The sequence below is a fragment of the Otolemur garnettii genome, unplaced genomic scaffold, assembly GCF_000181295.1.
Source record: "Otolemur garnettii isolate 467f Iridium unplaced genomic scaffold, OtoGar3 scaffold00005, whole genome shotgun sequence".
Taxonomy (NCBI): Eukaryota; Metazoa; Chordata; class Mammalia; order Primates; family Galagidae; genus Otolemur; species Otolemur garnettii.
The window spans coordinates 3614439-3626717 of NW_003852400.1; the positions used below are offsets into that span (position 1 = coordinate 3614439).

Sequence of the window (12279 nt, forward strand, 5' to 3'; positions counted from 1 at the left end):
CCACCTTAGGTGTATGTGGCTGGCGCCTTAGCTGCTTGAGCCACAGGCGCCGAGCCTAACAGTTTTTTTGAATGTATTGTTTTTTATGTCCTCTAGTACTAAAGTAAAAGCATTGTGTTGAGCACATAGTACAGAAGATGTAAGAAAAAGTAGATGTGTAGTGTCCTTCAGTTAGTGTGCTCAGTTAGGTCTGGGCAGCCCCTTGTTGTTTTGGGTAATAATAGATGATTTTAAAATTATTCACAGTTTTAAAGATTTTCTGCATTGAAAACCAAGTCCTTGCCTTAAGGAGGTACAGAAAGGAATGGTTAAAAGAATTGATAGATTCAGTGTGATGGTTTGTTGAATTTAGAGACTACTGTGTGGAAAGGCATTTGAGCCCCTGTGTTACTGCAGAGCAGAGTGTGGTGGAGGGATCAGTAGAAAGGGATGGGGGGCAGTGGGAAGCAGGGAGCAGTAGGAGCGGCAGGGGGCAGCAGGGGGTGGCGGGGAGCAGCTCCCTGGTAGCCCTTGACCAGCAAGCCCCTTCAGGTTAGGGTGTGGGAGGTTGGGCTGCACTGCTTGCCAGCATTAGAACCTTTCTGAATTAGGTGCTAGGAACTCTTTCAACTGTGAAATCCTGTGCTTCTAATTTTGGGTGTTAAGTTTGGTGATATAATCAGAAAAATAGGACAAAATCCCAGATGTGTTGGGATAATGATGGAGCTTTTAGCACATTATCTGTCTTACCTTTCTTAGAAAAGGATGTATCCCTCCACACGAACTCTCCATCCTGCCAGCTGTCCTGTGTGTATGGATGTGTGAATACCAATGACAGGCCCCCAAGGAGAAGCATTCTGTGCCCCCTTTTATTCGCCCCTTTCCCAAGAATTAAGCATAAGCCTGCGGCTGCTTGTGTTTTGTTTTTTTTTTTCAGGTATTTTTAGGAATGGGGCAAGCCCCCATGCTCTGCCCACCTCACCATAGGCCACAGTTCAGAGATCCCTATAAACCAGTGGTTCTCAACCTTCCTGATGCCACAGCCCTTTAATACAGTTTAATAACTCTCAGGTTGAGAACCACTGCTTTAAATGTTTCCTCTGAGAACCTGAAAGAGATGAGACAATGTTTCTCTATCCCCACCCTTTTGGTAAAGTTTAAAAATATTACAGTATATTAAATTGAATCTTGTAACCAAGCTGCCATATAACCACAGATGGTTCTTGGTGCTAAAGCCTGTGGTCCTTTTAAATAGCATTAAAACTCAACAGTGACTCCATTGGGGATGAGAGCTGAAAAGTGTGGTCAGTAGGAGGAGCACAACAAAATGAGACATGGTGTCAGATTCTGGATCTGTTTTTTTTTACTTGTTCTTTGGGGCCCTTCCAGGTATAAGTGTGTATGATCTAAAATTCCTGTGTGGCTGAAGTATTGGTTTCTATGCGTTTTTGTGTCAGAGTCCCTAAATAGGCCATTTTTTTATGGACTCCATGGAGAGTCCTGGTCAGTGCCATAGAAATAAGAAAAGGCATTCTGACAAACTTCACCAAACTTCTTCAGCACTTGGTTACATAACAGAGTAAGTAAGTGACCTTATTTAATCAGAATAGGGTACTTTGGGATAGGAAGGCATTTCAGGAAAGAGGCACCTGGCCTCCCTCCTAAGAATCCAAGGACTGAGGCTGATTCAGGGGAAAAGCCCTTTGAGGAGATTGGGAAAAGTACAGAAGGTAGAATCCAAAGTTCCCAAGTATTAAAAATAATAAGGCCGGGTACAGTAGGTCAGGCCTATAATCCTAGCCCTGTGGGAGGCTGAGGCAGGTGAATCACTTAAACTCAGGAATTCAAGACCAGCCTGAGCAAGAGCAAGACCACGTCTATACTAAAAATAGAAAAACTAGCTGGGTGCTGTGGCAGGCACCTATAGTCCCAGCTACTCAGGAGGCTGAGGCAAGATGATTGCTCAGGTCCAAGAGTTTGAGGTCACTGTGAGCTATGACGCTACAGCACTCTACCTAGGGTGACAGAGTCAGACTCTGTATTTTAAAAAAGAAAGTTTTGTTAAATAAATAAATAATAAGGTTATATTGGCAGTAACTTTTTTTTTTGGCAGTAATTTATTGAGTTAAAGGCAACAATCTTTCATTTCTTATAATTGTTAGCATAAAATTAGAAAGTGAAAGGCAAATTTTTTCATCATAATGTGCATTTGCCCTGTTCGTGCATCTGTATATGTATATTTATTTTTATTTATTCATTTATTTTTTAAGACAGTATCACTCCGTTGCCCAGGCTAGATCTAGTGCCATGGCGTCAGCCTAGCTCACAACAACCTCAAACTCCTGAGTTAAAGTGATCCTCCTTCCTCAGTCTCCCAAGTAGCTGGGACTACAGATGCTTGGGGCCTGGCTAATTTTCCTATTTTTTAGTAGAGACAGGATCTTGCTCTTGCTTAGGCTGGTGTTGAACTCCTTCCCAAGCTCAAGTGATCCACCTATCATGGCCTCCTAAAGTGCTAGTATTACCTAGGCATGGCCCATGTCACATTTGTTAAGGGAATCCAGTCACTCTCCAAAGAACCAAAACTGGTTGACGTTACAGAGGAGCTTCCATTTTCCCTCTTCCTTTAAAAAAAAAATTCATCAATAGTCTTCTTTAAATGTTTCATTGGAAATATATGGAGTGCTAATCAAAATGATCATGTAGGTGGCATATTTTGGCCTAAGAAATATTTACAAAGTTGGGTGTGGAGGCATACTTCTGTGGCAACTAGGGAGGCCAGCTTGAATTCTTGAGCCCAGGAGTTCAAGTCTAGCCTGTGTAACTCATAGAGACTATCTCTTTAGGAAAAAAGAGGAAGAAAAAGAAATACAGTAGAACCTCCATAGTTGACCACCTCTCTATATTGACTGCCTCCTTAAGTAGACCTAATTTACATAGACTGGACATACACCCTATCTGTGTTTCAGTATAGTAGTCCTGGTTTCATATGTTCACCAGCTTTGTATGTTGAACAGTTTGTTACAGTTTTGTGGATGGTCAACTTACAGAGGTTCTACTGTATATGCAACCAGATTGAAATATTTTTGAAAATTAATGTAAAAGTTAGTGTAGGACTGAAAGCAGAGGTTAGAGAGCAACTTGAGCTCCCTTTACAACTTCCATCCAAGTGGCTTCTCAAGTCCTCTTTCTCCCTGATTAGGCTTGTAAGGTATTGAATTAATTGCCTTCCAGACTAGAAAGATTCTTCTGGCCATTGAGTACATAATCTAGCTGTTCTACTTGGAATTGGAGCCAAACGTAAGGTTTTATCTGGGATTAATTCAGCTGTTTTTATTGTGTATTGTGGGCAGAAGAGAGGCCCCAAGCCCAGGCGTTCCTGGGTGCTCTGCTGAGGCCCTGGTGTATCTGGAGTGCTGGGACAACCAGCCCACCCTGAACTGAGCCTGGGCATGTTCTGGGTCCTGCTGAAACACCAAGATCATGAACTAGTCCTCATCGCAGGTGTACCTGGAGGCATTCTTGTCACCTTGCTTCAGTCCTTCAGCTGATTCACATGCAGTCTTTTCTTTAAAAAAAGATGAAAATGTGATGTGGTTCTGGGTTGATTGCCCCCTGGTAGTTTGTTAAAGGCAGTGCTAAGAGAGACAGCCCCTGCCTCAGACTGGTGAGTCTTCCCTTACGGTCACCTTCCTAACATTCTCATCATTGAAAGAAAGAGAAGGTGGGTTGGCGCAGTAAACCTTCCCAAGTGTGGCTTGCCAGGGCAGCTGGAGGGGCAGCCACTGACCACAGGCTCCATCAAAGGGGCCCTGGGCCTCTGCACACCTGTCAGAACAGCAAGATCTTGTTCAGGCTAGAAGAAATGAGGGGAAGACTCAGAAATGGTACTTAGCTTCTTCTTTTTTCCTTTTCTCTCTTTTTTTCTTTTTTATACTTGATTTTAGCCAAAGCTGAGAAGTGACCTTTTTTTCTTAAACATAGTATTTGATCAGCAGAGCAATTGCAGTTGCTCTCTTTGTATATTGTTACTAACTTAAAAAAATTCATGGTCCTGAGTTTTTTCTGTGAGTCAGAGAAGTGGGAACACATGGCCTTCCCCACACACTGGCACTCGGAGGATAGCTGACAGTGACCAAGGACTCCCGTCCTTGTGGACATCCACTTCATCTGGCCTCAGGGTCTTTTTTGTTTCTAGATTGTTTTGTTACTGAGTCAGAGATGAATAAAATGATGATGAAAATAAATGATGAGATGCTGAAAACAAACCTTGATACATGAAGGCCTTTGCTTGTAGGAAGCGGCAGCGTTTGCTGTTCAGGGCCCTGTTCATTAGCATTTGGTTGAAGGCAGGTGCTCATAGAATAGGACTGTGCTTCGGCCAGGCAAGGCTGATTCACTGAAGAGAATTCATAGCCCTTGTAGTGTGTGTGAGAATGTGTGTATCTTCATTAGAAGAGGTATAAAAATATTTCTGAAGCTTCTTTGAACTTTTTGCATGAAAGAAACAATGAAACGTTTCTTTTGTTACTTTTTAGGAGCCTTTTTGGTTTGATTCAGAATCTCAAAAATGTAGGTTTCCTCTGTAAGGAAAACAGGCTGCTGACTTGGGGGCCAGCCTCTGTGAAATGCTTAGCATGTCATCTGTTGTATCCTAGGCATTTGAGCTGGCAACGGGGGATTATTTGTTTGAACCACATTCTGGGGAAGACTATTCCAGAGATGAAGGTGAGTATTCTGCCTGCTGAATCTCTCAGTCTGGGTCTCCTGCCAGTCTTGAGCTTCTGGAGAATATTGTGTGTTTGTACGGAAACAGAGCCATGTTTGGTTTTCAGACACCAAATTCAGATGCTTTTCCTTTGAGTTTGAAGCCCCCTCAGTCTCAGTGAATGGGCAGGGCCTGCCTGGCTTGGTGGCACTCCGGAGAGCCCTTAGGGACTCATGTCAGCCTCTTCTCTTGGCCTAGCACAGGGCAGGAGCCCAGCTGGTCTGGGGGAACAGACTGTGCATGCATACCTGAAGCCTCTCTGTGGGCTTTTTGTCCACTGATGTGCTGCCCATTTCTCTGGCCTGTTTGGGAGCTGAGTTAAAAAACTCAGGAATTCTGGCTTGAATTCCATCTATAAACCTGATCATCTTCATGCTTATTTGCTTGCAATGCTGGGGTGGCCTGGGGTGAGCTGGCCTCAGTCAGATGGTGCCTGAGGCCTGCCAGTCCCACAAACCTCTGCATGGATGTGCTGCAGACATTGTTGATTTGAATCTGATTTCTGATTTTTTACTAATTTCAATTTTTCCCTCTTTTTTTATCCCATCCTTTCCCTTTGCCCCTCCCATTCCCATATCCTTTTTTTCTCTCCTCCATAGACCACATAGCCCACATCATAGAGCTGCTAGGCAGTATCCCAAGGCACTTTGCTCTATCTGGAAAATATTCTCGGGAATTCTTCAATCGCAGAGGTAGTACCTCTTCTTTTTGAAAAGCGCCACGATGCAGACAGAAATGGAATAGCAGCTGCCAATTGTAGCGTTAATGATGACAAAGGCATTTTTCTTACATTCAGAAAGCAGCGAGCAGAATCCCTGCGCTGATTTAAAAGTTGTCGGGGAGGACCGCATCTGGCCCTGTGCTGCGGTCACCCTGGGCATTGGCCCCCAGTCCGGCCGCATGGGGAAGCCTGTGCTTTTGATCATTCAGGTCGCGCTCTGTTTCTGTCTGCGCGGGCGGTGGCAGTGTCTGCATGCAGTGTACTGATTAAACTGTCGTGTGTTTCTGTTTTGCTGGCAATGTTTCCCATGCAGATCACATAGCATTGATCATTGAACTGCTGGGGAAAGTTCCTCGAAAATACGCTATGTTGGGGAAATATTCCAAGGAGTTTTTCACCAGAAAAGGTAACGGTACTTATGCAACACTAATTTTCAGCATAATCCTCTCCCAAAAGGAGAAATTGTGCATTCATGTTTGGGCAGTGGAGAAAGATCCGGACTTGTACAACTGGGGAATTCGGCTGAAGAAAGCTCTCGAGAAATAAACCTGACCCATCTGATATCTGTGGAATAAGCATTTTGTGAGAGAACAAACTTCTTAAAATACTTGTCCTACTCCACCTTTCTCTTTTCTTATGCCAAACACCAATCTGTGTATTCAGGTTATCTGTGAAAACTAATTTTTGGAAAGCAAGGATTATCTTCTTGTTTTCATGCCCAGAGACCTTCTTTAGTGGAGCACAGGCAGTCTGGACACTGAGTTTGTGAATGTCCAGGCCCGTCTTGTTTGGGCTTTCTGAGCTGTTTATGTAGTGAGTATAAGCCCTGTGTTTATCATGTTCTTAGAATTCAAATTTTACTTTCTTATTATAAAATGTCAAAGTGTGTCGTAGACGATCTATTTTAATATTGTAGTTCTCACTGATCATGAATAGTTGTTTCTTTGCCCTGTGTATTCCCTAGTTAGCAATCAATCTTGACAGCACCCAGAAGTCTCTGGAATGTTGTTTGTCTGTTTGTTTTTTGAGACAGAGTCTCACTCTGTCGCCCTCAGTAGAGTGCCATGACGTCAAAGCTCATAGCAACCTCAAACTCTTGGGCTTAAGTGATTTTCTTGTCTCAGCCTCCCAAGTAGCTGGGACTACAGGTGCCCGCCACAACGCCCGGCTGTTTTTTGATTATAGTTGTTATTATTGTTTAGCAGGCCTGGGCTGGGTTTGAACCCACCAGCTCCAGTGTAGGTGGCTAGTGCCTTAGCCACTGAGCTACAGGCGCTGAGCCACCCAGGAATGTTTTCTTTTCTTTCTTTTTTTTTCTTTTTGAGACTGAGTCTCACTCTGAGACCCTGGTAGAGTGCTGTGGCATCATAGCTCACAGCAGCTTCGAGCTTTTGGGCTCAAGTGATCCTCTTGCCTTAGCCATCCAAATAGCTGGGACTACAGGCACCTGGCACAACACCTCTTTAGTTTTTAGAGATTGGGTCTCACTCTTGCTCAGTTGTTCAGGGTCTCAAACTCCTGAGCTCAAGCAATCTACCCACCTTGGCCTCCCAGAGTGTTGGGATTATAGGTGTGAGCCACTGAGCCTGGCCTTAGACGTAATTTTTATGTACAATAATTAGATGTAATTATTATTCTCACTACCTTTTTAAGACTTAACAGAAAAAGAAATTGTCAGGAAAAACTATGTGTCAGGCAGGCTGTGTTAACTTTTGGTTCTGAGCTGGGTCATGGGAGCCAAAGGCAGGCCATCGTGCTCAGGCCTGAGTGGAGTCCAGGGCAGGGAAGGGCTGTGTGCTGACTGTGTGCAGGACCGCACTAGGCGCAGCCTGCACGCGGTGCACTCGGTGCCTTTCAGGTTGTGCTGCGGCAGGTATGGAGAAGAGGGTGTTCCCAGCAGCACGTGGGACAGTAGTAGCTATCCTTGTTACCACTATAGCAGAGTTATAAATAGAAACACAGGGGCTTGTGACCGTCTATACAGCAATGTTACTGAAAGAGAGCAGACTAAGTTTCCCTAGGAAACTTCCAGAAAACGTTATTTGAAAGTGTTGAAACAAGGAAGAGCTCGGGCCTCTGGTCTGTTAGGGCTTGGAGAATTGTGTGTATTTCAATGAAGACACACTTCCTTCCACATATCAGACTGTTTCCAGGCCCTGTACGAAATGATCCAGCCCTAGTGGGTGTGGCTTGCTGTGAACTCCCAGCCAAAGTCCTCACCCTTGGACTTCACATAGAAGTTAGGCAAGATGGTGACCCATGAGACATCATCTTGGTCTGTGGTGGACACACAGACCGTAATTGACCTGTTGGTGCTCCCAGGGGAAAGGAGGGACCTGGGAGCCAGCAGCACTGCTCCTCCAGCCAGGGGGCACCAGGGCGTGGCGATCCTCATTTCCTTCCATGGGCATGTAAGAGGACCGACAGGGATTCTTCTTGTGATCCAAACCTTTCCTCAGCAACAAGGACCTTCTTAGAATGACAGGGCTCAGCACTCCTCCTTGTCAGGTGTCTGCTGATGGAGGGGGTTGGGGATGACCCTGTACTATGCACAGGGTGGGGAAGGGGACTAAAGGGAAGGCATGGAATGGTGAGGAAATGAAGGCATGTGAGTGATTTTAAGGAGCCTCTCCAAGCAGCCTGTGGTGATGGAGCAGGTGGCTGCTCCCAGGGCTGTGTGCCTGTGGGCTGGGGTAGTGAGAGCACCTGTGCTGTGCCCTCTGTCGGCATCCTGCTCCTGGGACAGCTGGAAGGATGTGCAGCTGCAGGCGCCCTTGCCATCACATGTGCTTAGGACCCTTCTGAGTAGCTTGTTTGAAGGGGCATGCAGAGTTAAAGTGCATTTGGTCTCCTTCTTAACGAGACACCAAAAACATTGTGACTCATTGTGACTGTTGTAGTCGCTTGGTGTGATTAGAGTCCCTTTTTCTTCCTTTGGATGTAAAGGAGAATTTGTCTAGGTGAGAAATCCCCTAAAATGACTGGGAATTAGGACTTGAGTCCTTTGCTGGTTACTGTATAATGGCTGTGGAGACCAGAAGGGATTTAGGGTTTTTATAGTACAGAAGTCACAGGATAATATTAAGAGGAATTAGGGGCTCAGCCCCTGTAGCTCAAGAGGCTAGGGAACCAGCCACATACACCTGAGCTGGCAAGTTCGAATTCAGCCCGGGCCTGCCAAACAACAATGACAACTACAAACAAAAAATAGCTGGGCATTGTGGTGGGCACCTATAGTCCCAGCTACTTGGGAGGCTGAGGCAAGAGAATTGCTTAAAGCCCAGGAGTTGAGGTTGCTGTGAGCTATGATGCCATGGCACTCTACCCAGGGCGACAGCTTGAGGCTCTGTCTCAAAAGAAAAAAAAAAAAAAAGAGGAATTAGAGCCTGTCATGGAAATAGATTTATTTCACTCTGTCCCTTAGGATGAAGGGCATGGTTTGTTGCATAAAAGATGTGTTTTGGCATGTCCCCCATTGTAATATGTGAAGGTACATTGTAGAAATAATGGAAATTTTAAGTGTATTCATTTAAATTTCTTTTCGAAAGAAACTGCCAGAACTGATTTAAAAAACCAAGTTTAAAATTGCTGTGAATTTACTGAAGTCACATTCCAAAGCGGTTACTGTTACAGAGTGAGTCCTGAGAGCTTTGCCTGCTCTTTTCTCTTTCTGGGTGAGAAGCAGATTTTGTTTTTTTTTTTTTTTTTTTTTTGAGACAGAGCCTCAAGCTGTCCCCCTGGGTAGAGTGCCATGGCATTACAGCTCACAGCAACCTCCAACTCCTGGGCTCAAGCGAGTCTCCTGCCTCCGCCTCCCAAGTAGCTGGGACCACAGGCGCCCGCCACAGCGCCCGGCTATTTTTTGGTTGCAGCCGTCATTGTTGTTTGGCAGGTCCGGGCTGGGGATTCGAACCCGCCACCTTAGGTGTACGGCTGGCGCCTTAGCCGGTTGAGCTATAGGCGCCGTTTTTAATCCCCACCCCAGGGCAAGAAGGAGAGTAGGGTCTGTGTGTTAAAGCTGAACATCAAGTGCCACTGATTGACATCTTTGACATCTTACCTTGAGCATGACTAGTTTGAATCATTCAGTGGAGTGCTGTGGCATCACAGCTCACAGCAACCTCCAACTCCTGGGCTTAAGTGATTCTCTTGCCTCGGCCTCCTAAGTAGCTGGGACTACAGGTGCCTGCCACAATGCCCAGCTATTTTTTGGTTGTAGTTGTCATTGTTGTTTGGCTGGGCTGGATTCAAACCCACCAGCTCTGGTGTACGTGGCTGGTGCCCTAGCTGCTGAGCTATGGGTGCCAAGCCCAGACCTGTCTTTAAAAAAGAAAAAAAAAAAAAAGCAAACTACTTTAACCAAGGTTTCATTTTAAAACATGAATTCTAAGTTATAAAATTTTTTTTTTTCCGGGTGGCGCCTGTGACTCAAAGGAGTAGGGCTCTGGCCCCATATGCCAGAGGTGGTGGGTTCAAACCCAGCCCCGGCCAAAAACTGGAAAAAAAAAATACTTTTTCCTTCTCTGTGATGTTATTTACTGCTGAGTATTCAGTGCCTAGAATAGTGCCCCATAAAGATTAGGTTCAGCAAATAGGTACCTGTGAAATTTAGAAACATTAACATGTAGGCTCAGCACCTGGAGCTCAGCAACTAGGGCACCAGCTACATACACCTGAGCTGGTGGGTTCGAGCCCAGCCCAGGCCTGCCAAACGACAACAACTACAAGCAAAAAAAAATGGCTGGGCATTGTAGCAGGTGGCTGTAGTCCCAGTTACTCGAGAGGCTGAGGCAAGAGAATTGCTTAAGCCCAAGAGTTTGAGATTGCTGTGACCTGTGATGCCACAGCACTCTACCAAGAGTGATAAAGTGAGACTCTGTCTCTAAAAAAAAATAAAAATAAAAAAACCAAACAAAAAAAGAAATATTAACATGTATCTTGTCTTTACTGGAAACCTTTTGGTGCTGGAAGTAGGGTAATGCTATATTCCAGTGTGCCCAGGCCAGTCCCAGAGTGATGCCTGGCGTCATTACTGATAGTACCCCCTTCACACTGACACAGGCCCTCGCTTGGAGGCTGCATGATAAGGAAGCTCCGACCTCCATCCCAGTCATGAAAGACAGAAGGAGGGCATAGCTGTGATGCCGCACCCCACAGGTAGAGTGTAGTGACGCAAAACATGCAACAAAGACCTCTGCAGACCAGCAAACTACGGGCCACATGGCTGATCAGAGGTTTTAGCGTTTTACAATTTAGGATGTGATACAGAAAACAATGAAATGATTGCTATAATAGGTCCAGGTAATTTCCATTATAGTTCATCCCATTTATCCCTGTTGTTTACCTTGAGTTACTAATAAATGAAATGCTTATTTTACTTGCATGCCTACTTATGACATTCTTCTGAAGTTTTGCTTTGTACTTTTTTTTTAAAGAATAGCTGTATTCGTATTTTTTATTTTTTTTTGAGACAGAGCCTAAAGCTGTCCCCCTGGGTAGAGTGCTGTGGCGTAACAGCTCACAGCAACCTCCAACTCCGGGGCTCAAGCGAGTCTCCTGTCTCAGTCTCCCAAGTAGCTGGGACCACAACAGGCGCCCGCCACAACACCTGGCTATTTTTTGGTTGCAGCCATCGTTGTTTTGGCAGGTCGGGCTGGATTCGAACCTGCCACCTTAGGTGTATGTGGCTGGCACCTTAGCCACTTGAGCCACAGGCACTGAGCCTGTATTCGTATTTTTTAAATAGCTTTATTCGTATTTATTAAAGAATAGCTGTATTCATATTTTTGTATGCTTTGTACTTTTTTTTTTAAAGAATAGCTGTATTGAGATATAATTTATGTAACATATAATTCACCCTTTTAAAAAAGTAGGCAATTCAGGCCAGGTGCAGTGGCTCATTCCTGTAATCTAGCACTCTGGGAGGCCAAAGCTGGAGGATCCATTGAGCTTAGTAGTTCAAGACCAGCCTGAGCAAGAGTGAGACCCCATTTCTACTAGAAATATAAAAATTATGGTCGGCGCCCGTGGTCCCAGCTACTTGGGAGGCTGAGGTAGAAGGACCACTTGAGCCTAGGAGTTTGAGGTTATTGTGAACTCCACTGACGCTGCAGCACTCTAGCCTGGGTGACATAGTGAGACTCTGTTGCAAAAAATAAAAAGTATGCAGTTCAGTAGTAGTTCATGGAGATGTATAGCTGTTATCAGTTTCTAATTTTAGAGTATTTCATTAACTCAGAAAGGAACCCTGTGTCTACTGGCAGTCACTCTCCGTTCTTTCCACCCTAGCCTCCAGCCACCACATACGTCTATTTTCTGCTTCTGTGGATTTGCCTGTTCTGTACATCTCATTTAAATAGAATTGTTCATATGTGATCTTTTGTGTCTGACTTCTGTTATGTACCAGGGTATTTTTAGGGCTCACCATGGGGTAGCATGAATCAATACTCCTTTTTTTATATATATGGATAGACCACATTTTGTCCGTGTTTGAGATAATAGACATTTGGCTTATTTCCACTTTTTGACCCTTATGAATGATGTCGCTGCGATCATTAATGTGTAAGTTTTTGTGTGAACTTATGTTTTCATTATTCTTGAATACACACATATGTGATAGCTCAAGTACAAAGCTTTTAGTTTTGATGAAGTCTACTTTGTATACTATTTCTTGTAGTATGTGTGATTTTGATAATCACATCTAGGAAACGATTGCCTACTTCAAGGTCATGAATACTTTTCTAAGAATTTTATATTTTTAGCTCTTTTTTTTTTTTTTTTGCCATTTAAGTTTTGAAATGTGTAGTATTCT

At 44.4% G+C, this 12279-nt stretch overlaps 1 protein-coding gene across 4 annotated transcripts in view; it reads left to right on the forward strand.

The window, feature by feature from the left end:
* SRPK2 (SRSF protein kinase 2) overlaps positions 1-12279 on the forward strand; it is a 147367-nt gene that overhangs the window by 127727 nt on the left and 7361 nt on the right. The window contains exons 13-15 of one of the 4 annotated variants that reach the window (XM_023518701.1): positions 4638-4707; positions 5347-5439; positions 5782-5874. In XM_023518701.1, coding sequence (XP_023374469.1) covers positions 4638-4707; positions 5347-5439; positions 5782-5874 — 256 coding nt within the window. The remainder of the gene's footprint in view (positions 1-4637; positions 4708-5346; positions 5440-5781; positions 5875-12279) is intronic. The other 3 variants (XM_003782602.2, XM_012812207.2, XM_023518706.1) reach the window with 3 other exon arrangements.